The sequence below is a fragment of the Haliaeetus albicilla genome, chromosome 18 (assembly GCF_947461875.1).
Source record: "Haliaeetus albicilla chromosome 18, bHalAlb1.1, whole genome shotgun sequence".
NCBI lineage: Eukaryota > Metazoa > Chordata > Aves > Accipitriformes > Accipitridae > Haliaeetus > Haliaeetus albicilla.
Genome location: NC_091500.1, coordinates 24255583 through 24283297, shown reverse-complemented (window position 1 = coordinate 24283297; position 27715 = coordinate 24255583). Strand labels below are relative to the sequence as shown.

At 36.0% G+C, this 27715-nt stretch overlaps 1 protein-coding gene across 1 annotated transcript in view; it reads left to right on the top strand.

The window, feature by feature from the left end:
- CSMD1 (CUB and Sushi multiple domains 1) overlaps positions 1-27715 on the top strand; it is a 1233014-nt gene that overhangs the window by 921152 nt on the left and 284147 nt on the right. Inside the window, exons 18-21 of the mRNA XM_069805938.1 lie at positions 2436-2624; positions 6216-6332; positions 7759-7974; positions 10611-10799. Of these exons, the coding sequence (XP_069662039.1) occupies positions 2436-2624; positions 6216-6332; positions 7759-7974; positions 10611-10799 (711 nt within the window). The remainder of the gene's footprint in view (positions 1-2435; positions 2625-6215; positions 6333-7758; positions 7975-10610; positions 10800-27715) is intronic.

Here is a 27715-nt window from a genome sequence, read left to right as displayed (position 1 = left end):
AAAAAGTAGACTGGAAAGAGTCATGCCAGAAATTTGGGTCGCCTGTGAGGAAGCACGTAAAATCTTTCAAGACCTCAGGAGAACTAATCTTGCTCAAGGTTCCCGCAGCATCTATGAGTGATGACATCACCTATATGAAATTATGCTAACTTACAGCATTCTTTCCAACCCAGCACCAAAATACTGAAATTAATGTGAAAATTAATGTGAAAATACTTCAGTAAATGCAAATAGGTTCCAGAGCTTTGAGATGGATGTCTAGATTTTATCCCAAAAGCTGACAAGGAATTCTAAACTCAAAAGTCCGTTATTATTTAAACAGACACAGAACAGATAATCTTTCAAAATAAAGTAGATCAAAATAATTGCCTGAGAAGAAACGTTAAAATGTTTATAAATTGTTCCCCCCCACACACATATACTACTTGTCCCTTTGTGGGCAGTTTTTTTAACAAGTCAGTGGCTTTTTGGGTTGCAAAAAACTCTACAGGCTCCTCTGGGTCTCCCTGTTATCTCTGAGGCTTGACTATGTGTTTGCTACCTGCTGTTTTCAGCTAGTTTCTAGTTTTTTTCTTGTACTGCAGGCTTCATGCTCTCTGTGTCCTTCATAATCTGTTATCTTTTTACCCGCTACAGCCCATATCTTCAAGGTTTTCCTCTGGACATGCTCAGCTTCTCATAGAAGAAGGAACAATGCCCCTATCCCTCCTAAACCTGAAGAGGTTCTACATCAGTCATTCTTGTTTCCAGGCACATGACACAGTGTATCAGGTGTAGGAGACAAGGTTTTGGTTATGGGGGAGCTACAGGGGTGACCTTTGGGAAGAGAGGCCGGGGCTGCCCCGTGCTGGGCATGGCTGGTTCCAACTGACCCACAGCAGGGGACAGCCCAACAGCCAAGTTGGTGGCACCTCTGTGATAACATATTTAAGAAAGGGCAAAATGCAGCATAGGTGAGTGAGGAAAAGAAAGGGTGAGAAACAATCCTACAGACTCCAAGGCCAGAGAAGAAGGAGGTGCTCCAGGCAGATATTTTCCTGCAGCCCATGGAAGAGACCACAGTGGAGCAGACATCCACACTGCAGCCTGTGGTGGGCCCCACGGCAGAGCAGGTAGATATTCCCTGAAGGAAGCTGTGGCCCATGCAGGAGCAGGTTTGTCCTGGAGGAGTGCAGCCTTTGGGAAGGACCCACGCTAGAGCAAGGCGAACCTGGGAGGAGGGAGGAGCGGCAGAGCAGAGTTGTTACAGATTGACCACAACGCCCACTCCCGATCTCTACTACGCCACTTGGGGAGGGGTGGGGAGGTAGAGAAGGTGCGAACGGAGGAGGGAACTTGAGCCTGGGAAGAAGGTGATTGTGGTAGGTTGACCTTGGCTGGACTCCAGGTGCCCACCAAGCCACTCTATCACTCCCCCTTCTCAGCGTGACAGGGGAGAGAAAATATAACAAAAGACTCACGGGTTGAGATAAGGACAGGGGGAGATAACTCACCAATTACTGTACTGCTGAGGTGGGGAGTGAGAGAGCAGCTGGGTAGGGGACTGGCAGCCAGACAAGGTCAACCCACCATATATAGTAACAGAAAATAAAAGAAATCCCTTTCATCCCAATAAAGTGTCTATTTATTTCCCTTCTGTGTATCCATTATAACTCATTACATGATTAAATTCCAAAATTGTTTGCCATCACTATAAGCATAATGGATAATGCTCGGTTAATGAGCCTCCATTTGATAATTTGGGGGGTTTTTTCCCTTGTTCAGTGTATAGCTCCAGGTTTATTTACCAAATACTACTCAATCTCTGCTATAAGATATAATTACTAAAGACTCCTTCTGTCAGATAAGAGTTACACAGTTGTGTAAGCTATGTTCATTGTCTTTCTATTTTTGATACATAGGATAGTATCTGTAGGAATTAACAAGTAGTTTCTGAGTTCATCAGTTGCAGTTTTTCGACACTGCTTTTTGCTAAATCAAATAACCATTATGATGACAGAGGAAAGCTGAATTGTCCTGCAGTATCAGAAACTGAAGAGATGAACTGGAATAATCAAATATGGTTTATATAGTAGCAAAATTTGTATTCATGCTTTGAACCTTAATATCTTCCTATAGTTTCAGATGTCCAGTGCTTTTGTTGGCTCTTTTTTTCATTGTTTGTTAAAATATACTTTAAAGCTCTAATCTTTTCCTACTTCTTTTGGGCTTCTCTGTTCTATGAGATTGAAAAATTGAAAAACTGTGCTCTAAGTCAGTGACAACAGTTAGAGAAAGTGCTCTATATCCCACATTAATTCTCAGGCAATGCTAACAAGTATCTTTTGAGGACTCTTTCTTCCTCCTGTCTTATTCATTTTGTGTTCTGTTTGGGATTTTTTCTGTTTACTGTATGAAAAAAAAGGAAATAAACAAATTAAATCTGTGTGTTTCAGGTGTTACTCTGGAATCAGATTCCTGCCTCGACCCAGGGATTCCTGTGAATGGCCATCGCCATGGTAACAACTTTAATATCCGCTCCACCGTAACTTTTAGCTGTGATCCAGGGTATACACTCAGTGATGAAGAACCACTCATATGTGAAAGAAACCATCAGTGGAATCATGCATTACCCAGCTGTGATGGTAAGTGTCAAGTTATTCAGATGGCAGCTTTAAAGTCCAAGAAAGTTAATCTCCTATTTCTGAGAACTAATTAAGCTTATCATTGCTACTACCTCCCTTCAATTATACCAAGATCCACACTTTTCAAAAGTGATTTTACTGATAATAAAAGCCATACTTTACAACTCTGTATCAACTTTCAGTCAAGTACTGTAATGTACAGTGAAATTTACAGGTACAGTGAAATTCACTAACAGAAAAATTAAAATTCTCAGAAGGTGCCACTGTTCAGTTGTGAATGAAAATGGTGCCATACAACTAATATTTTTGAAGCAAAGCCAATAAACTTAACTTACATTTTAAACTTGGAATACTGCATACCACAGTGATTGCTCAAAATACTAAAACAGATCATGATGAGCCTATGTAATTAATTTCTTTTACATATTTTTGTTTGGAAATTTTGGTTAGTTCATTAATTTTTGGGGGGATATGCAACATGAAACTGTCTTGAGCTTTCATGAAATATTTTTTTAAATGCTGAACTATACTAGCAAATATTTCTGTGCTCTTTTTTATCATTGTATTTTTTGCTAATTTCTTTTTCTGTGAACTACAGAATCAACTCAATTTTTTTCGTGGAATGCTTCTATAGTTGCTACAAAATCCCTCTGATAGAAATCACAGAAAATAAGATCCAAATGTAGCTAAGTATTTCAATAGGGATAGAATCCAGCATCTCTGAAAATTCTCCATAAGCTCCTTTTGTTAAACTTCCTGCTAAAACTTCCTATTTTCTCCTTTCTGGTTGCTAAATGATTACCTTTAAAAGCATGTTTGTCTTGACCAGGCTTCTTTCGTGTTAAGATATAACTGCATTCTAAGGCAGTGATGAAAGGTCAGTGTGTGAAGGGGGAAGACCCAAGCCCATATCAACAAAGGTTCTTGCTTTAGTGAATTACTTACATTAGTGAATTTCTTCTTCTTCTTAGTGAATTTTTCTTTTCACGTCCAAGGTTTTCATTGATTACAGTGGAATGTCGAAGGGCAAACTTAGAGTTGGATTCAGAAAAGTATTTTAGTTTCTAACTCTGTTTTAAACTGTTTTGTTAAATCTGAGCACTTGCTCTCACTCAGGCTTTTAATTCTCACTACAGAATTCTGGCCCCCTGCACAAAACATATAAGCTGCCAAAAGATATAGCTCTTAATCACTACAAAACAAACTAATCTACCATTCAAACTCACTCACCTTGTAAGCATTACAACTTGTTCCTCCTTTGCAAGGACAGAGGCAAACTATTGTTTTCAAGTGCATTTTGTGATCAAAAGTTAGAGTGTATGTTCTAGGCACAGCTGATGAACTTTGCAGTGTCACTAATCTTCCTATAAGCTGTAATTTTAAAATGAGCAAAACATTTTTAGTATTCTTTCATTGATTTTTTATGGGTTCCTTTTGCTTGTTTGCTTTGCTTCAATGGGTTGAAGAACACTATTGTAGGAATCTTGACTTTGAATAGTATCCTATTCTTTTTCAATTTACTTTGTGCTAAAATTTCTGAATGTATTTTTGATTTAAAATACCAATATTCAACTCTTTTGTTTGGATATGAATGTTGAACTACAGAAAGATCTAGTTAATTTTCACTCGTTGGAAGACAGTCCTTATTTCCCAGGTCCATCACCCACTTTCAGCATAAGTGTAAAGCACAAAATTTCAAGCCTTTCTAGAGCAGGGCCTCTAGGCAAGCAACGTACAAGCGTTACACTCAGTTTCTTTTTTTTTTGCCTCACATATTCAGCTACATTGAACTAACTAGTCTAAAAAGACAAAATAAAACTCACATTCTTTTAGGTAGTTATGGTGTTAGAGTATTTGTCGTTTGAGGCTCAAAAAGTTGAGACCCAAATTTTTGAATGTGAGAGATTTAACTGAGGTTGAAACGAGCATTTTGCAGTCACCTGCAGATGTTCTCAAAATTTAAACTTCAGAAATTAAATCAGCAGAATAAATCCCTAAGGAAAAGCATGTTGCTTTGTTTCATGCCAACAAAGAAGAAAAAGAACTGTGTACAGAGACACAGTGGCTAAAGTTTGCTCTATGTGTCATTCTCAAAATACAGTAATGTCAAGGTAGAGCATGAAAATAATTTTTAAGGGAGAGCTAAATAAAACCAGATCATTTACATATTTTAAATTTTAAACTTAAACCTGTAAATTATTTGTAATTATTTAATATCTGCTTTAAGGAATGTTGCACAGTCAAATATTTTTCTTCCTTCTGTGATGTTTACAGAATAAGAGGGATTTTGAATGACTGTATACTACCGTTCATTTATGGTATTATGAACCTGGTATCTGTAATTATATTATTTATTATTAAGTAATGTTATAAACCATATATTTACTGTGGTTTTAGCCATGCATATTCTCATTCTTGCTTATGTGCAGAAATATGTATATGCAGGCAAAACCAGACTAGAAACTTTTCCTTTTCTTCTACTTATTTATGAATAGCTATAATACATAAATTAAAAAAAAACAATAAAAACTTTAACAAACACCTTAGGCTAATAATAAATGAAAAAAACCCCAAAACCTTAGCTATAATGCCAGCACCTTTGTATGTATATATATTTTTTATATATATATACATACATACAAGTGCTGCAAGTTTATTGAACTTTTTGTCATGTATATTTGCCATCTAGTTTATGGCAAAGTATATTGCTCTATGTGAGGAAGAAGACTAAAAGCATCTTAATGCTTTGTTGTTTTATTGTTAAATATTTAGTTTATTAAAATTTAAAAAAAACAAACCCCACACATAAAAAGCTGGACAGCAACAGATGAGTGAAAAGCACAGCCATGCTGTATTTATAAGATCAGTGAGCAATTCAGCATGGAAATCTTAAACTTTAATTAATTTGCCATGCAAATTTGAGCAGCCTAGTTTAGCAAATGCTAGTATGCATAAAATGTTTTCTAGCAAAGTTCTTGTGTCTTTCAAAATATTCAGTTCCAAATAAATTACTGATGATGGGACAATCTGAATCTTTGAAAGAGAGGAAAATACACTTTTTTTTCCAGAATGTTGCAGAAGAAATCAAATAGAGATAAACATTTGCATTATTTGGAAAAAAAAAAAACATTTTGTTTGTTAAATATTTTTGTTTGATAAAAATGGAGTTCAATGTATACCTTTCTAAATATGTAGTAAAGAAAAGTAGCTGCAAGATATTTGATTTTTGAGTTAGTTCACAAGAAAAGCTTTAATCTTACTTCTTAAATACTACTACAATAGGAATTAATACTTGCAATATTCTGGAACAAAGTCGTACTTATTTTTGTATTCTGCTAACTAACAGGAGAGGCTGTAGATGAAAAATAAAACTCCCTTTCCAGGACTAATTTAAGAATAAACAAATTGTTGTCAAATATGAATATCACGGCTTTGGGTGAATTAACTTTTATTTTAATACTTGACCTTATTTTTAATTTTAAGGGTAGTTCAAAAAGTGAAATAGATGATTTTTTTTTTTTTTAATAAAAACAAGGACTTCTATATGACTTCTTTTGGTTTTTTTCCTCCTTTTTTTTTTCATTTGTTAAGCTTTATGTGGTGGATATATTCATGGGAAGAGTGGAACAGTTCTTTCTCCAGGTTTTCCTGATTTTTATCCAAACTCTTTAAACTGCACTTGGACTATTGAAGTGTCACATGGCAAGGGTAAGAATCAAATATGAATTGCATATGTATATTTAATGTCTATGTTTAAAAAATTCAAACACACATACACAATAAAATGCCTTTTATGAATTGAGTTAAATTAATGCTCTCTGCCATTCTTCTGAGGCAGAAGTTTAATTTCCCAAAATAAATATCTTCAAATGTTGTGTTTCCAGTTTGTGTTTCTTTTGCAAAAGAAACATTCTTTTAACAGTTACCAGAGGAAATGTGGTTTAGTCTCGGAAAATGGGCAGAAAGTAGAAGAGGTAAAATATATGAAAATAACAGTTACTTGTTAAATAGCACTAACTTTTTCAGTGAAAGCTGTGGGACCCTTATTGATAGATCTTCTCCATTATTAAGCATGAAGTAGCAGATTTGATCTGTTTATTAGTAACCTTAGATTTCAGACTTAAATCATTAGGGCCAAAAAATGTATATATTTATGTTCTATATACAGTAGAGTAATGTTTGGATGCACAGTTAAGCTTGGCAGCTTATCCATTAGCGAAATCTGTAAAAGAACTAAGGAAAAAAGCCTAGGAAGTACTAATGATGTGTTACATGCCACTGAATCAAAACATAATAAAAATATTCCTCTATCTCCTTTCTATGGCAAGAAAAGTCTTTGTTATGTGTGATAGTGTGAGAAGTATATTGGAAGTTTCTACTGTTTAAAATCTTCGTACAGTTGGATTTTTGTTTAAAACTCATATGGTGTTTTAAATGTAGAATACATGAGAAGACTTTCTAAGAAGAATGTTGTTCCCCATAGTAAATACTTGTATTTGAAAACCTAACTGTAAGTCAAAATTTAATTCATTGCTGGACTGGAAGTTGGCAACTGAAAAAACAGTCATGACTTCAGTAAAAGACTGGTCCCAGAAAATATGAATCTATATATATGGAAGATAGTACATAAAACTTGTATCTGCTTTTTCCTTGTATATGGGCACTTCCCTTAAGTTTAGAGTAAAAAACAGAATTGTGTTGAAGGAAATGCAAAAATAAAACATGAATACAAAATTTTAGCCAGTTATTAAAGTATGTCTCCTAGTTTAATAGTGAGATCGTGGTAGAGATTATAAATGAGACATACAGGAACTTGAATAAAATCTATACAATACAAATTTAGATTTCTAGAGTGCTGTATACAAATAACACTGAATCCCATCAATTCTCTTATGGGACCTATTGATTTACAGTGAGCTAAACAAACATCCACACTGCATCTATTGATTGGTTGAGCCCAAGTGCTTTCTGCAAGTTTTATTTTCTGAATTTCAAGTTTTGAATCCATGTGTGACTTTTTCTAAAAACCTTTCCATATAATGTAAGATTTACTTTCTGTGTCACCTATGTATAATGGAAGAGAAAGACTTTCTATTAAATGCTTTTATTTCCCCCCTTTTTAATATATTTAAAGGTGTACAGCTGGTTTTTCATACCTTTCACCTTGAGAGCTCTCATGACTATTTGCTCATCACTGAAGATGGCAGCTTCACAGAACCAGTAGCCAGGTTAACTGGCTCAGTCTTACCCCCTACAATTAAAGCTGGCCTCTTTGGAAATTTTACTGCACAGCTTCGATTTATATCTGATTTTTCAATTTCTTATGAAGGATTCAACATAACATTTTCAGGTAAGAAATTCCATTCTGCTAAATATCCAGAAACAGTTTCTAGATAATATTTTCACTTGTAGATAGCAGAAACATTATGAAACACCAGTAAAAAAAGACAATAGAAATTGTATAGTCTCTATTGTAGAAAACTGGCTGAGGTTTACAAGGTGGCTAAACAGATTGAGGATGTTGGTGATGTGACTGTTTTAAGGAGAAGTTTTTCTTGTTCTCAGAGAACCATCAACAGTGTGAAAAAGAAGTTTAGAGGAAAATTAAGGGGAATAAAAGTGCAAAGATAGAAGGTACTGCTTCAGAACAAAGAAACTAACTGTTTTACTAAAAGGAGTATAGAAACTGTAAAAAAGCAGTAGTGTGCTAACTCAGAGTCACAGAGGAGTCTAATTTGAAGACTGATTTTGGAACAGAAAACGTATATATAAAAGAAAAGATTTATTAACTGTTGATGTATGAGGAAGTTCTGATCATTTTTCCAAATTCCTCTTTAAGATAATTGAAAAATTTAAGTTACTGCTGCTTATTTACAGTCTTCTAAAACTAGCTGACGTATAAAATACATTTCTCAATAGTTTTCTTTGCCTATCTCTATTACTGGAATGTAGAATATTTACAGACATGCATATGAATGAATCAACCACTAGTTGAGATGCTCATGGACATGGATATTCTGTGGAGGAAATGCATAAGGAACTCATATATCCAACTCTTTTACATTATTTTTCAAGAACTGAAAAAAAATTAAGAAGTTTTGTTGAGATCTGGCAATGTTTACCGATGAACATGCTATTTATGAATAATGTATCTCATTTAGCTTGCTTATTTAAAAAAAAGAAAAAAAGCCCAACTCGCTGATTAGAGCAATGGTGTTGGATTTACTCATATCAAATGCTGAATTACATTTGTTCTGGATACTTTGGATTAACCAAATCAGAGGTCAGCAGTTTTGCAAGTTTGGAATGTAAATGCAAATATTAAATGGTATCGCTGATAGTTTATTAATAAATAACTCAAAAGGGTAGCAGGCTAGGTAACTCGTAGAAAAATACACAAAATACCATTATGGATGCAAGGGGAAAAATTGTAGAGTATCAAAATAAGTGGATCACAGAATTTTTCAAACACAAGCAAAGGTTTATGCCCTATCTGCAATGAATATACACATAGATGGCCATCATTATATTAAATAAATATTTTGAGAAATATTATCAGGTACATTAATTTTATGACACAAATGAGTGAGTCTATTTTCTTATTTTCACGCAATCAGAATGTATTACTCCACAGTAAGAAGTATTTAGTGAGATGACCTTAACCTGTTTTGAATGTCATCTAACAGAAATTTGTCAGGAAAATTCCCAGGTGCCTAAAGGTCTGTCACAGGGTATCTCCATGTCTACCTCAGCCTTTATAGTGCTGAGCAGAGGTAGTAGATCATGTGTTTTCAAAACTTACAACTTTTGCCAGCAGAAACTGCTGTGATGTATAGATTCCTTCTACTATTCAGGACCTTCCCACAAGACAGTTACTATAAGGAAGGATTTCTTTATTTTATTCAGTAAAAGTCTACTGTTTAAACACTCATTCAGAAACTTTGGATTAGTTTCTTCCCCTGGCTAAATGGAGTTTCTTCCTCTAAGTAAGTGGATTTGACTTTACCTTCCAGCAGCCTCCAAGGTAAATGTTTTAGAAAATGTTTTTTCTTATCAGTTATCAGAAATGTCTCTCTTCTAAATTATCTCTTGGGTCTTTTGGTTCATATTTTGAAGAATATAAAATCAGACTTTGGGGGTTAGACATAAAGCTGATCTTTTTCAACACCTTTTCTTGGACAGTGGTCAGTAATGAATATGTAAGGAAATAAAAATCCCACAAAACATGACAATCATACAGTGATACTTCCCCAGCACACTCTGTGAGGATGAGGGAATGTGTGGCTCAGACATTTACTGAGTTCGATGTAGTCCCTCTGTATGTTACAGCTCTGATTTTTTCCCATTAATTTGTTCTGACTCCACCTGAATTATTCCTGATGCATACTTCTAAAAAAGACAAAAAAATTAGGCACTGGAGACTTCTTTAAAAGAATATGCATATATTGTTTTCAGTTTGGTGACATCTGTAGTATTTCTAACAGACATGCAAATAGAGATTGTCTGATTAAGAGTGTAGCTTTACTTAGCAGAACTCAAGCAAATTTTGAAAATGTAGGTTTTCATTAACCTGACCCTTTGTTTGATTTTTTGTTAGATTTTATTCATTACATAATCATTTTTTTAACTGTAATTCTCACTTCTAAAGCTGTTTGGGAGTTCAGATGAAATGAACCAAGAATTATATCCAAAGGATGTAATTAAACAAAATTATAGTAAACCACTGACAGTACAAGCTGATTACAACCCTTGAAATTAAGAAAATAAATGTAGTGTGGGTGGGAAACAATAGAAACATAATTACTGTATATATAGCCGTAATAGACATACAGAAACAGTACTGGGTTTTAGTAGAGACCACAGTTCTGAAATACATGTTTTCCAAGTGTTCCATACTGACACAATGCAACTAATTTGGTAAGCTTTTTTTTTTCCATGCAGACAACTTGTCCCATTTATTTATATATTATGTTTTATTGTCTGCAGAGTATGATCTGGAGCCATGTGATGATCCTGGTGTTCCTGCCTTCAGTAGGCGAATTGGTTTTCATTTTGGTGTTGGAGATTCCTTGATCTTTTCTTGTTTCCCTGGATATCGCCTGGAAGGTGCTAATAAACTTACCTGCCTGGGAGGTGGTCGGCGTGTATGGAGTGCACCTCTGCCAAGGTGTGTGGGTAGGTGGTCACATGCTTTCATTTCATTCATCAAATCGTTAATAGCACATGGCATGTGTCAGAATACTGGGTAGAAAACAAAGCGCTTGGGTTGAAAGGATTGATCCCCAAGCTGCACAAACTTTAAAGGCAGTGCAATATCTAAGTAATGCATGTCTCTTTTACTTAGAGAACAAAAATGAGAAAAAGGCATAGTTAGAATGGTGATAGAAAATAAGACCAAAATGTCTTGTAAGATAAAATGTAAATCTAATTATTGAACAGTGTTTGCCATAATTAAGGTATAAATTTCTTACTTTGTCTTTTAGTTTAAAGAAACAATGTTTACAGTTTTTAGGTGAAAATAGCCTTTGTTAGAGTCCCTCATCTGGTTTTAAGGGTGTTTTTTCATACCGTGTTTTTTATCCTTGTAACCCTAACCTGTTTTTTGATACAGTTTATAAACTGTATTACAGGATTGTAAACTGTAATTTTTAAAATTAATGTGCTGTTGTAAAAAAAACAGTAACTGTAAACTCAAATTGAGTGAACTGTTCTTTTCCGGGAAAAGGTCTGGGACTGGATTTTATAAAATTTGTAATGTTGCTATATTTGATTTCTGAGATCGTTTTATCACCACCACGTGAAGTGAATCTGATCAGGTACTATTTACATAATGCTTCTGAAATGTCAAATAGTTCTACACACCTCTAAATGGATTTCCTTAAGCAGGTTCTTGTTTTAAATAAGATTTTATTTCATTGCGGAAGAAAATCAGCTTCAGCTTGTTTCTTTTGTTTGTTTTAAAGGGTTGTATCTCTATATCTGAAAAAATTATGTCACCTACGTTGTATATGCACATAAGATACACATACATAGTTTTTATGGAAAAAAGTAAACTATTTCTAATTTTGTTTTAAAACCCTTGGTTTATTTAACCTATGATGAAAGAAAGTAACATGATAGAGAAACCGATATCATATGGAGTTTGCCATACATTTAGAAATTTTAGGTTTAAGTCTTAGGCTATTTTCAGCTTGATATTTCTTAAAAGTATCACTGGCTTCCTAACACTGTTTGTCTGTGAATGTTGGCTAACCAAGTGCACACCATCCTATATCACAGAATCACAGAACACAGAACTTGAAAGGGACCTCAAAAGAACAACTAGTCCAACGTTTTGTGGGAGAGGGAGCCTAGATGAGATTATCTAGCACCCTGTCCAATTGCATCTTGAAAACCTCCAGTGATGGGGACTCTACCACATCCCTGCGGAGGTTGTTCCAGTGACTGATTGTTCTCACTGTAAAAAATTTCTTACGTTGAGAGAAACTTGTACCTGTCGCCCCTTGTCTTCTCCATGTGGCTCCTTGTGAAGAGAGAGCCTTCATGCTCTTTGTACTCTCTAAGTACCAGAATACTGTGATGAGGCTCCCTGCCCCCCCCCAGCCTTCTCCTTTCCAGGGAGAAGATATCATAACTCCTTCAGTCCATATTGATTTAAAGTGTGCAAATTTCACTAGAGTAATATTCATATGCTCACTTTGAACCTAGCATTTTATTTTCCCTAATTTTAAGAGTGTTCAGCTATTCTATAGCTGTTCGTGTATGTGAATGGAAAATTAGCTCCTTATTTCTCTGTTCTTGAAGAAAAGATGACTGTTAATTGTGCATTATTACAATTCTTAATAGGTAATATGTTAACCATTAGCTTTTTCAAGGTAACAGGCTATATCCATGTGCAATTAAAACTGAAAATAAAATCTCTTGCTACTGCATGTTGCTTAACTGTTGCTCATTAAAAAAGTTCCTTAAGTACCTGATTCTAATACAGTCAACATATTAATGTATTTAGTACCAATATAATTTTAGGAAACAAAATGGAATTAATAAAAATCATATTAATATAGAGCATTTTCTAAGCAAATCACCGATATATTTTGGGACTGATAGAAGAAAGGTAGGTCTTTCAGGAAGAAAAGTGTTTCTACCTAATAAAAATATCTATGAATGTTATTAATTTCTGTGATATCATATCAAAGTACAAAAAGGTAGTTTACAAATATGATTCTGTATCTGACATCTTAAAAACCACAAACAAAATATAGAAAGGGAAATATACTTTTCTATTTAAATAATGGTAAGTCTCTATCTCAAAAAAACCCAAACAAAAAAGTACCCCCCAAAAGCCAAACACAGTCCTAGGGGACTGTAGGATGACAGAACATTATGAAAAATTGCTAGAAGACACAAAGTGGCATTAAAGTGAGAGGTTACAAATTCATTATCTAACTCCCTAGGGGACAGCTCTATGTCTGTCACGTACCAGGAATTTAACTGGTTCCAGTACTATGGGTTGTGAGCAGGGGTTCTGAGTCTGCAGATATTTTATAGTGGATGGGATTCAGATTCAGATCCAAAGATCTAAATTTGAATATTTGCAGTGTCATTGCATACATGTGAGCAAGAATTTTAAGCTTTAATTATAGATAGCTAAGTCAATAAATTCAGTAGAAATCCTAGATTTATGTATCTATTTTACATTGAGATGAATCAGTCTCTGGGCACCATTTAGATGCCTAAATAGAGGAATTGCTTCTATTTATTTATTTATTTATTTATTTCTAATCAGTCATTGACAAGTGTCTCAGTTGGCCTGCTCATTCCTATTGTCTCACCTCAACATCTTTATTGCTCATATACCTTTTTAGCCAAGAGGTCAGTTCCAGAGCTGAAGTATTTCTGTAATCCAGCACATAGCACATTTGGTTACCTGCATCTACGTTTTGTTGGACCTACATTGAATTCCCATTTCTGCTACATACTTGTGTGTTATTATTTGTCTATTCTGAGATAATCTAATCTCTGAAAAGTGAATTGATACTGCCTATATTACACATGGAAAGATGGTATGCTTTAGGAGGGATTGGTAGACTTTCTAGACAAAGACCCATGGATTAGGGGTTGAAGGTATAAAATTTCAATCTTGAAATCACCTGTAGTTTCTGAGAAATGCATTTAGTGAATCCTTTGGACTTTCGAGGTCCTCTTGAGGAGGATGTCTGTACCACATAAGTAGAACCTGCCTTTGTAACATCATGCTACAGTTTAGCCAAAGCAGGGGCAAAATTACAACCACTTTTAATCTGATGTCGACTAAAAGTTCAGATAAATTCTAGACCTGTCTTCATAACCAAGACTTGCAAGAAGAAAGACAAAAACCTTTCCTTGTGGTAGGTGGTGTGTAAGGGGAATCCCAGGAGTCCCCTTTCATGTAAGAGCCAGTTGGTTGCTAGACTAAGAAATGTCTTTTGCTGCTCCTCTAGTTAAATTCTGAAAATGCCAGAGAATCAGTAAATTGCATTAGGAAGGAATACATATGTATTTAAATGTATTTAGTATATAGTGAGTGAATATGTATGCTAACTATTGTGACAACACTGGAAAAATAAGAAAATAATTTACAGACAACTTTAAATCGTGCAGGATTAATTTAAAGTTGACAACATGCACTAAAAGTATATAATCTGCTAATCTTTATGCACACATTAGTAATGTAAGGAAACAAAAGCTAATATGAGTTCATTTTATGTAAGGTTTCTTTTTTCCCCAATATATTTTTTACTACCTTTTAAGTATTATTATTTGGGAAGTTATCTGTATCGGTTCCCAAATTCAATACTTATCATTTTTATATATGAGGTTAGAGATATTTGTTGGAATAAGAGAAAATTAAATTAATATTGTTCAGTTTATATTCTTTGAAAAATTGAATAATTATTATGAAGTTCCATATATACTAAGATTTGTGCTAGAATGATAAGCTATATTGTTGGTGTTGAAGATTTTATTCAAAACTACCATCTTGTAAACCTTACTTCATAAAATGGAAATTTTTGTTTTATATTATTCATTTTCATGTTTGAATATGTTCTCTATTTATTGCTCAATTTTATTTATGTGTCATTTGAATATAAATTTTGAGCCATTTTTGGTTACAGAACATATATTTTTCAGTTATGTGCAGCCAACATTCATATGAACAAAGATGCTCAACCACACAAAAGGCTCAAAAAGTTATCATTTTGAGTATGTAAATTCAATAAGAAATTGTTCACCTACTTGCATTTCATTTCAATACTTGTTAACAGACATACATTTCATTTTCTTAGAAGAGGAATCAAAATGCATGTCTGCACTATACTAAGTAGCAATAAAATCTATACTAATTATTTCCTATAAAAATTAGTACCTTATTTAATATATGTAATCTTCAAGAAGTTATAGTTCTTGGGAAATTTGGGATATTTGCCTCTCTGGGGTTGTTTGGGTTCTCTGGTTTGGTGTTTCTCTTTTTCTGGTGGGCTTCTCTGTGTTCCACTCAAACACATTTATTTTAGTTTAGATATCATAAAATTGTATTGATCTGCAGGAGTACTGTTACCTTGTGCTGAAGAAATTTTTTATATTTTTTATATTGTTTTCATGTATGTTTTGGTTTCTTTAAATGTTTTTATCTTTTAGAAAGCCTTTCCTACATAATGTACAGTAATCAGACATTAATACCTGATATCTTGAAAGTGCTCACTTAGTTATCCCTATAATGTGAATAACATATTGCAAAGTTGCAAAGATTACCAAAGCATCGATAATTAGCTTAATGAAGTATCAGCCATTGAATTAGCCATGAATTTATAGGACTAGTGTAAGAACTTACTGTGCCAGACACAAGCGTAACTTAGAGATACATAACCAATCACATGTATACATAAGTCTGTAATTCATACAGAAAGAAAATTTATTTACAGAGAGCTCAACATTTCCTTTTTGTTCTTATTATGTTCAGTTTTGAATAAATTTATAGACTGTTTCTAAGACATCCGTCATTAAATCCATGTACAAGACCCCACTTCCTAATTGATAAGAAAGCCTTTTATAAATTATGCAGAGACAACTGGCACTTATCTAAAACAATATATCTAAATAACTCTTTTAACTCAGTCTATGAAGAAAATTTGGTCTCTAAGAATGCAGCAGACTAAAGATATCTATAATGCAACTAAGACAAATACAAGGAAGGAAACTGCAAAGCAGCTGAGTGAAACTGAGGGGAAAAGATGCACTCAGTGCCCTTCAGTTCAAGCTGCTTTCATATGACTTTTTTTTAGCACCAAGAATGTTTACAGAGGTCCCATTTCTTGTTGCCATGGCACCTAAGACATTAGGGGTGAAGATATCCTCTTACCTTGAAGAGGAGTTCACACAGACTACTTCTTTCTCAAAAGAGTGAAAAGAAACTGCTTGTCCTGAAATCTGCTGGCTTTAGAGTGTGCATTCAGGAGTTAAGTCTAGTCTCAACTCAGTGGCACAAATTCATAAATACATTACTGTGTTCAATAGCTTCTTGATTATTTCTTCCTCATTATCATTTCTACACTGACCAAACTCATCTACATGATACATACACACCAACCTTTTTATATCAACAAGGATTTTTTGGTCCTTCTAGGACACAGGGTAATACATAATTTCATTATTCTTTTCATCAAATTCAGGATGAAAGCCCTTCAAATTTAATTGCATTTAATTTATAAACTAAACTTTCACACAAGCACATACTGATTTGTATCAGAAATAGTACTCAGTTTCATCTGCTGGTGAAAAACACAAACCCACAGGGTTTCCCAAGGTACTGCCATTCACCCTTCTCCATCCAAGTAAATAATTTCAGGTCCTCTCTCCAGGGTTCATCTCCAACATGTTTTGAAATTTTCTTGGTCAGAGAACCATTTGTGCGTTTCCACCATTTCTTCTCCTTGGAAGAGTTATTTTCCAGGTAAGGCAAAAGCAGAGCTTGGGAGATCAGGTTAGCCTAACATCATGACCCTAGCATTTTTAGTCCAAGACTTCTGAGTGCCATAGGGACTGTATTATCATCATTTTCACTGGTCTTCTTTCCATGCCGTGCAGGTAGATGGTCTTCCGCTGAACTTCAGAGGTCTTTAGCTGAGTGCCTGGAAGTTGGTTCACTCTCAGCATAAGGCAGCATTCCTTCTCCTTCAGTAAGGACCCTCCTTTTCACAGCAAAAAGACACCACCAAGTCTATCCACAAAATCAGACAGAAGTTCATAAAGAGGCGTCCGTGTAATTTCCCTGTATCAACCCTTCACTCTCTTGTCTTTTCAATTAGAATGATTTTAATGTTTCTCTCAGCTGTGCGCCTCAAGGGGTTATGCAGTATTATTCCAGCTCATGACAGAGTTTTGAAGACTCTACCTAGAGTTTCCCTTTGGGTCATCACTCCATTTGTAAATGTGTCCTCCACTTGGATCTCCCCCTTCTGACTAGAAAGCAGTTTGTGCCTACAGCCACCTACTTGCTGCTATTTGATGAAAAGAGCTTTGCTGCTAACAATTAAAATTGTGGAGAAGTTTCGGGCCCTTAGGGCTGACTTCCTTTGCACTGTTTAAAGAACAGACATGATCATTACCCAAGCCGGTGTCAAATTTCCCCCATCTTGGAAGATTAAACTTTTTTTTCCCCCCCTTAAAGCTGTGCTTTAAGTTGTGGAAGCAACTCCCCTTAGCTGTCTGGAGAATTCTCCATTTACTTTGACATGATGTGACTTTTCAGGAAGATCCCTTCCCTCCGCCTCTTTATACCAATTGTAGAAAGACTGAGACTGCCAGTCTCCTCAGGGAGAATTTCACATTCTACATTGAATTGTTTAAAAGAAAGGTAGTGGGGTCATCCATAAAGAAATCTCATTTCCAGTAAAAGCTTCCTCAAAAGCACTCAAATAACAATGATGGCTTCCCTGTCAAATGTGCTAGTAGTTGATATCTGCAGATGAGACACTTCAGTCTCTTTTCACACATGAGTACTGATTCCCATCTTTCTAGACACAGTGATCGCATCTGGAAGAGCTGTCCTGCGGTCTTTACTTAACTAGTGACTCACTCCAGCAAGTACCCTACAGTAAGGCTTTTCTGCAGTTACCCAGAGTATAAAGGACATAGTCTTTTAAAGGGAAAAAAAAACCCAACCTGGCTGGCTACCTTTATCTAACTGTTCTTTGAGATATGTTGTCTAAATGTACATTCACAGTGTCCTCTCTTACTCCTCAAAATTTACTGTAACTGAGAGGAATGTGAGATTGAGGGGAACTGAGAGAGAAAAACACTCTGCTACTTCGCCATCTTGTGCGATGCACAGCATTAATGGAATTAGGAGCACATTTCTATTTATAATGTCAAGGTAGATATACCCTCCTAGCAATCCTGGCACAAGGCTACCTGGAAAATAAACAAGCGCAGTGTCTTGCAGAAGAAATGTCACTAAAATAATCCATATCTTTAGGTTTGAGAGTACTGATATAAGCATGTGGTTTTTTACTGTTCTGAAACAGCTTGTCACCTATAATGTTGTTAACAATATCATCTGGCATATTACTGTAATTGGCATGTTTGTCTATGTGCTTTAGGTTTAATTTCCCAAATTTACTTTTGAATAATTTAATTATGTAAAATTACTGGGTTTGGTTTTGTTGGTTTGCTTCTGTGTCAGTAAAAACCAAGCTACGGGAGTACAGAAAAGCTTCTCCTGATTATCTTTTGTCTAGTTGAGATTTGAAAACAGAAACAATTTCTTTCCCCTTCATTCATTGACAACTCATCCTGTGTTATTATTCAGTTTTGTTATTATTGCTTCAATTATTATTCCAGTGTTTTCCAGAAAAAAAAAAATCAAAAATGTGTTTGATTACTAATTGTGGTTGTGATGGTTACTGACACTACTTCATGTATATAATTTATTCCCATTATGTCACTTGCTTTTACATAGTTGCAAATTTATACATACCTTTATACTTATTTCATGGCTGTGTGAACAAAATTACCCAAGAGTGTGGATACATATTCTTCTCACTTTTTCCTTCCAGCAATAGATCTTTTTTTCTCTACCTATAATTACACAATTCTATTACAGTTTCATTTACATTTCACAGTTGACTACTTTTTCCTGAGGACAAAGCCCAGCTTTTAGTGAGTTGGTCCCCCTAGAGTACAGATCTGAGAGTAAAGCTCCTCAGCTGTCATGCACTTCTGTGCATCCCCAAAACTGTGTGAATCTCAGAAGCTTGGTGAATACTGGAGTCCAGAAATCGGGTGGAACAACTCCTTAGTCACTGAAGTCCCTGGTTCTGAGGCTAATGTCCACCTAAAGGAGACCATTGCAATCAGGTTTCAGCTGCTATCTTCTTGTCTTCACTAGCCTTTTAAACAGGAACCACACAGTTTGTTTAGGAAATCTGTTACTGAGGCAGATTTCCTAGATTATGCTTTTAATCATATTTTTCTTGCCTTCCAGTTTGCTTTAAGTCAAACTAGTTAGCAGCTTTCTACCACTCTGTATTGGGTTTGTGCTACTGGTAAAAAGGAATTGGAAGACTCATAAGTTAAGAGAAGAAGTATTCCTCTAAGTATTTTTTTTTAAATTGAATATAACAGTTCAATGAACCAACACAATAAACACTAGAAATAGATCTCGAATCCAGAAGATGTTCCCCCTCCTGACAAGGTATACATTCTTCCAGCTCAGTGCCATACTCCAAAGGTTTCACTGTCACGCTGCAGTGCAGAATGCTTTCCCTGGCCTCATGGATTTCATATTCCCTTCTGCACACTGGCATGGCTTTGTCATAGAATCATAGAATCATTTAGGTTGGAAAAGACCCTTAAGGTCATTGAGTCCAACTGCAAACCTAACACTGCCAAGTCCACCACTAAACCAACCGAAGTGCCACATCTACATGTCTTTTAAATACTTCCAGGGATGGTGACTCAACCACTTCCCTGGGCAGCCTATCCCAAAGGCAGTTGTCAGTACTGAGAGAAGTTAGATGCTGCTCTGCTTCATTTTTTTGGGTACCAGTGGCAAGTATCTTCTCAGGTTTGGCAGGGAGTAGGGTATGTGCAAAAGCAGAAATGTGACATGAAACAAGATACCCAGTGAGTATAGACATTTCCAGAGATAGGTGGCTGATAACTAGGGGCTGAGGGAGAGGAGGGAGTCAAACTGCAGCATCAAATGCATGCATCTGATGTACACCTAAATCACCTCCAAAGTACTTTTTGAAATGTGACTTTATCCCTTGCAGTGATCCTCTAACAGGTGAGGAATGAGCCTTTTAGTTTTGGTATTCCTTTATGGTGTACTATGAAATGCTGATGAAATTCTGAAAGAGGGGAGACATTTCATTCTTTCCTTCCTACTTGCCAAAGATGCGCTGTTCACTGATTATTGAATGCAGTGGGTAGAAACCTGAGTGGAGAGAGCTTTACAGTGAATTGCAAGGTACAGTGCCCAAGTGTAGGTACCTTCTCTTTTCAAAAGACATTTTAGGAATTGCTAGTTCACCCTGCTGGATTCATTAATCTCTGAGGGGTACGATACAATAAATGTATGTTTATTAGATCACAGAAGATATGGCTTTGCTATAAGAGAAGTTTAGGTACAAAATGATAACTCTAGCTTATTCTGTCATAATCTGTCTGTAATATTAATTGCAAAGTTGAAGCAGTAGTAAGATTATAAGGCAAAATAAAAGTGAATATTTGGTTGTATTTACTAATAATTTTATTTTAACTCCTTAATATCTTGGCTAATGTGAATGGCCTTTACCTAGCCTCTCTACTCAGCATTAGGGCTGAAGAGCTATGCTTGTTATTACAGATGGTTATTTTCCCCTGTTCACAAGGACATGTAACTAAACACTTTGATCACCTCTTCCAGGGTTTAGGCATTTGGACATCACATGATAATGGGAAGGAAAGTTTGAATTAGTTCTTCAACTCTCTTTGCTGAGATTGTCTTAACTTAGATTTTCATTCTATTACCTGATTTGCATGCTGCTTCTGTCTAGTTGTCTGGGTTTTCCCTGCTCACCGTCTCCTTAAGAAACTGATAAATTTTACCTAAGATATGTCATGAAAATATTATTTGTACACTATACTCAGTTCAAACTAGCCTTTCATGGTAAGCATTGCATACAGTTTAAGTATAACACATTAATACAAAAAACTTAGTTTTGAGTGCTAGTTTTTTTGGTTTGGTTTGGTTTGGTTTTTAAAGTAACTACTTTCCTGTCCCCCATTAGTCATTTCCACTGTATAGAGTGTTCCTAAAGAAAGCTGTGAAAAACTTAAAGTATAAAGCTGAAAAGAAACAGCTACTTAATGTTTTCATTTCATATTTAAGTGGTGTTGCTCCTTTATTAAATTTTACATGGCACTTGATTTTTAATGGTGCATTAATATAGTTTTTGAGTAAAATCTTCACCAATGTATTGTTCACTCGTATTCACATTAATATCATATTAATTTATCACATTCAGTTGTTATAATAAATACTACATGAATAATTAATGATAGGGTGCTACAATAAATTGCTGACACTCTTTAATAAGCTGTTTCTTTTTAATAGTTTAGTTAGTATTCATTGCAAAATCATCAATTATAATTAATATACTTTGTCATGTTGTAGCATTGAGTTAATTTCCATTGAGATTGAAACATAAGTGGGAACCTTGTTAGCCTGAATAGCACTGGAGATATCTGTGAAACCCTTGAGATCTGGCATTCATTGTTTTCTTTAAATTCTCTGTAGCATAAAATTTGAATTTGAGTTCACCTTTGAGAAGTCAAACTAAGTCTGAAAATTGCTATTCATTTTTAGCTAGTGTTTAGGCAGAGAAAGCTCTCATTTAAGAGCTGCTCATGAGCAAGAAAACTTACATAAAATCAGTAGCTGAATCTCTGAATCTTCAGACAGTAATAAGGATGTGCATGTATCCAGGTTCCACTGTATTTCAGAACTCTAAATGCTGTCACATTTAAATTGTTAAATCTTTAGGGTTTCTATTTTATACAAGATACTTAATGAAGTTATTTAATAGTTTTTTTTATAATTTCTATTTCTTTATACTATAACATTGCATTTTTCTAAATACAATTGAAAGGTATTTTTTTAATCCCTGGTGTTTTTTTAACCCCTCATTTTTCTGTCAGTGTTTGACAGAAAATTGAAGATTTCTTCAAGTTAGTGTTTGAGTCTTACTGTATATGAATCTTCAAATATAGTAATTACAGGTTTGAGTTGTCTCTATTTCAAAACTGAAACTTTATTATTCAGGAAACACTAACAGATTTCAGCAGGTGCATAGTGGGCACTCTATTTTCAAAATGAAAAGAAGGAGTGATTTGTATGAGACCTTAATGTGAGACCTGGTATGAAATTTTAATCAACTATAGTCAGAAGGAATAATGATTGCCTCAGGTCACCCTTTTGCCTTCTTTCTACATTTTAAGTTTGTGTATGCTAAGTATTTTTTTCTTGATAAGACAAATAATGTAGGGATGTTATCTTCATAGCTCATTATCAGATGATACTAGAAGGAATAGACAAAAATCTTAAAAAAAAATAAAAATATGCCCTCACCTCAGATTCTGCCAATAATCCCCTGAGGTCAATTAACATCATAGGATTTGTTCTGAGAACATGAGTACTGTCTTATGTCAGTGGCATATGGATTGAAAACTAATTAAGCAAACCTCAAAAATGGCTGTACGTGCTGTTTAGTCTTTCCTTTCCTAGTCCATTAGTCTTTCAATGGAATGCTACAAAAAAATACAGAATAGGAGGTTTGTCTTCGGCAAGACATTTCAGTAAGTGTTCAGTGAGGTGTTCTCACCATTATCATATGGATGTTGCTTAAAGAACATTGAGAGAGGCTTACATGCACATGTTTTATTAGTGCGGTCCATAGCTGATGACCTACTTTGACTTGAAATCCATCTTAAAAGAAGCAAACAAGGAGGGAAGAAAGAGAAGGAGAGAGAGAAAAAAAAGGGAAAGCCACTCCTCAGGCACCAGCTGGGAAGAGGAATGAGGGAGTCCCCAGACAAATATCTCTTCAGTAAAGGTAGTGGTGACAATGATGATGATAGTAATGATGGAAAAGCCAACATCTTCCTGCTTTCTCCCTAGTACAGTTATATTTTTCATGCAGACCTTCTCAAGCTCCTCACTGGTAGCTTATGATACAGTTAGCACTGAATGGAGCACGTGTGGGTGCTGCAGATTAAATAGTAGTTAAGGTCTGTGTATGTATATTATCGTGTAATATTTATTGTGTATTAAAATAACTATTATCTGCTTGTTATCTACTAGTCTGTATTCCAATATGAAGTTACATTAAAAGCCACCAGATTTGAAGTGATGTGATCTTAGTGTAGAGTTACAGGCTAAGAGCTACAAGGCAAAAGAGTGAGAAGTAGGGTGAAAACAGTATGATTTCAATATCAATGGCAGTCACTTTTTAGGAGAAACCCAGCATAACAATGATTCTGAATTCATCAGTGCCAGGTGAGAACAAGAGCACTTGTGGTACCAGAGTGAAGGCACCGCCACAGCAGCATGGCAGTGTGTAGATGAAAGGTTTCAGGCTCACAAGTGAAGGGCTGGCTGCAGAATTGGAGATGAAGGACTGCTAACTTTTCAAAGATTAAGGCACTGTGCAACAGAGGTGCTGTGGAAACTCCACGCACACCTTCGCTTGATGCAGCATTCCAGTTAACAGGAAGCTTCATCTCCTTGCGCTGTATTTGAGTTTGTATGTGAAGCTGTGCTTGAGTCCAGTCATGTATTGTGTCCGCTCTGCAGAAGTCATATGTTCGGCTTTAGAAACCCCTCGATCAATGACTGTGGAGAAACCCTAAGTTTTTGCTATTATGTGAAGACAGAGCATATGATGCTTGGTTCAGCTTTATCCGTGATCCCCTTGCTCTTGTTCTAATGTTGCATGACCATCCTACTGGGTAACAATATTGTCCAAAAGAAACATAAAGAATTATCAACTGTCTGAGCTCAGCTGCTTCTCATATTTTATGAACTGCTGCACAATTTTGTAAATACAACAAAGATATTCTGCACTCAGTAGAGTGCTTTCTGGCAGAGAAGCCTTTAAATTAACCATGTACTACTGTTATTTGATCTCTGCTTTGGAGATCTGCTTAAAATCCTGTCAAACCTTTTAGCAAGATGTATGAAGACAAATAATAAAGCAAACTTTTCCATTAAACAAAGTTATGATTACATTTTACATGAACTGTATTTCAAAGCATTTCAAGATTCCCTGAATTTTGTTTGGTTTATAGCATTTGTGTTCATATTCAGGAAGTGTTTGATGATCTTCAAAAGATCTACCCTCTGCAGTTTCCTTTTATCCAATTTCAAGTGAGACAATGAAAGAAGAAGAAAAAAAGTTACTTATGTAAATAGAATTTAAGTGACTTTATTAAGCAAAAGAACAAAGAATGGGGTCAAATACCTGTTCCAGATTGCTGTCCCTGCAAGGGTATAAAAGAACAGTTTGATAAGGTAGCGTTTTCCTGTCTGCTGCAGTCCTTAGCAAGGTTATAAAAGACAATTCACAAACTGTAGTGAAAATAAAGCATATAGTTCCTCTAAAACCTTTTACGTGTAGGACATATGTCGTATACACTCAATAAGAGTATACCTTTTGAATTCTAGGGTGGATACTTTTGATTTTATAATAAATAAATAAAATCAACTTTAAAAAGCACACAAGATTCAAAAGTTGTAATAGAAAATTAGATTAATCTGTTTTATCTGCTTTCCACCTTTTGAAATGTAGAGCCAGTACCATACAGATTTTTTTTATTTTAAAAGAAGATGAGTTTAAGGGACCTTGTCTTTTGGATGATATAGTTTGGCAGACTTCCATAGTTTGGGCAGATTTGAGAAGTGAAGAATCTGAATTGGAACCATATAAGCAGCTGACATTTACAGAACAAATTTCGTTTAGTATGTGCTAGTTTAATCTATGTAACAAGCCATTTAGATGTGATGATAGTAACTTTTTTAAGCACTAACAGCCAAACTATGTAGAAAGAGTTTGGGAGCTGAGATTTTAGAGAATTTATTCTTCATTTAGAAACAAAAGCACAAACATCTTTAGCCCTATGAGCACATTTTCATTTAAATTAGCTGCATTAAGTTAGTATACATTACAGTTCAGTTACAACACAATTTTGCTGCAGACAAAATGCTGTATTCTTAAAGAAGGTCATTATCCCTTGCTCCTCATCCTCAGTTAAGGATGCAGAGCTATTCACTGAGGACATCAGAAGGGTATACCCTGTTCTTAAGTTACAGATGCTTAAAATCTAATGTTTTATAATGAAAACAAAAATATATTATTTTTTTTCATGTCTGAATGGTTCTTTTCTAGTTCTTCAAATTAGGGAACTAGATTAGCTAGGATGTTTTTAACATGTGAGTGTTTAGTGCTATTGCAGTGCTTAGAATCTAATTCTTTTACAGTCACAATAAAGTTTCACAATTAAATTATCCTCAGTTTTTATTTAGAGTCCAATTCCAATTAATCAGGCCTTTTTAATTTTATAGATCTTGTCAGAACACAGTAGGCACTATTTCATGTTACTTCTGCAAAAAATAAGACTTTCCTTCTTTCTCCCTCAGGCTCAAAACAACTGTGTACAAGTTGCAACAATCCCCCTATGTCCTTCCTAGAGGAAAGAGAAGTCTCTCCTGTCCTTGCAAATGGAAGATTTTTGTCATGTCTTATAACACCTAATGAATTATCAGACTTTTGCTTTCATGAGATAAAATTCCCTAGCAGTTTTCTTTATTTATTTGTCTACTTTTGCTCAAAACAGAATTTTGTACACATTCTGTGTTGAAAAATCTCTTGGATTACCCATATTTTGGGTTTTGCCACAAATTATGTTTAAAATACCTAAGTAAATTGAGGTATCAATCAATATTGGCATAACGGAGATGTGGTGGGATGGCTCCTATGACTGGAGTGTTGGAAAGGAAGGATACAGGCTCTTTAGAAAGAACAGCCAGGGAAGATGAGGAGGGGGTATCACCGTCTATGTCAATGGCGAGCTGGAGTGCATGGAGCTCCACCTGGGGATGGATGAGGAGCTGACCAAGAGCTTACAGGTCAGGATTAAAGGGAGGGCAGGGACAAGTGACATTGTAGTGGGGGTCTGCTACAGGCCACCCGACCAGAAAGACTGAGTGGATGAGACCCTTTATACACAGATAGGAGCAGCCTCATGTTCACAAGCCCTGGTCCTCATGGGGGACTTCAACTACCCCGATATCTGTTGGAGGAACAACACAGCAGGGCATAAGCAATCCAAGAGGTTCATGGAGTGCATTGATGATAAATTCCTTCTCCAAGTGATAGAGGAGCCAACTAGGAGAGGTGCTATGCTGGACCTTGTTCTCACCAACAAGGAGGGGCTGGTGGGGAATGTGAAGCTCAAGGGCAACCTTGGCTGCAGTGACCATGAAATGGTGGATTTGAGATCCTTAAGGCAGCAAGGAAACTCACTACCCTGGACTTGAGGAGAGCAAACTTCAGGGCCCCTTCAGGGATCTGCTTGGTAGAGTACCATGGGATAAAGCCCTGGAAGGAAGATTGGCCCAAGAAAGTTGGTTAATATTCAAGGATCACCTCCTCCAAACTCATGAGCAAAGCATCCCAACAAAAAGGAAGTCAGGGAAAAACACCATGAGGGATGCATGGATGAACAAGGAGCTCCTGGACAAACTCAAACATAAAAAGGAAAGCTACAGAGTGTGGAAGCAAGGACAGGTAGCCTCGGAAGAATACAGAGAAATTGTCTGAGCAGCCAGGGATCAGGTTAGGAAAGCTAAAGCCCTGATAAAATTAAATCTGACCAGGAACGTCAAGGGCAACAAGAAAAGCTTCTGTAGGTACATCAGTGATAAAAGGAAGACTAGGGAAAATGTGAGCCTTCTCCAGCAGCAAACAGGAAACCTGGTTACCTGGGACATGGAGAAGGCTGAAGTATTCTACAACTTTTTTGCCTCAGTCTTCACCGGCAAGTGCTCGAGCTGCACTGCCCAAGTTGCAGAAGGCAAAGGCAGAGACTGGGAGAATGAAGAACTGCCCACTGTAAGAGAAGATCAGGTTCAAGACCATCTAAGGAACCTGAAGGTGCACAAGTCCATGGGACCTGAGGAGATGCATCCATGGGTCCTGAGGGAACTGGTGGATGAAGTTGCTAAGCCACTCTCCATCATATTTGAGAAGTTGTGGCAGTCCAGGGAAGTACCCACTGACTGGAAAAGGGGAAACATGACCCCTACTTTTAAAAAGGGAAAAAAGGAATACCTGGGGAACTACAGTCCAGTCAGTCTCACTTCTGTGCCCAGCAAGATCATGGAGTGGATCCTCCTGGAAACTATGCTAAGGCACGTGGCAAATGAGGAGGTGACTGATGACAGCCAACATGGCTTCACTAAGTGCAAATCATGCCTGACAAATTTGGTGGCCTTTTACAATGGGATTACAGCATTGGTGGATAAAGGAAGAGCAACTGACGACATCTACCTGGACTTGTGCAAAGCGTTTGACACTGTCCTGCATGACATCCTTGTCTCTAAATTGGAGAGACACTGATTTGACAGATGGACCACTTGGTGGATAAGGAATTGGCTGGATGGTCGTACTCAAAGAATTGCGGTTAACAGCTCAATGTCCAAGTGGAGAGCGGTGACGAGTGGTGTTCCTCAGGTGTTGGTATTGGGATTGGTGGTCTTTAACATCTTTGTCAGTGACATAGACAGTGGGACTGAGTGCACCCTCAGCAAGTTTGCCAACGATACCAAGCTGTGTGGTGCGTGAAAGAGTAAAAGAAAACCCTCTGTAGCTAAGAACTAAAGAGCTCTTTCAGGATCACATAAGATTTGTCTGCTTACCTTGAGGTACGAGAACCAGTAGTTACTCATAGAGCACATGTGCTAGGTAAGGAACATTACATGACATCTTTCAAGAGTGATTAGCAGTTTTTTA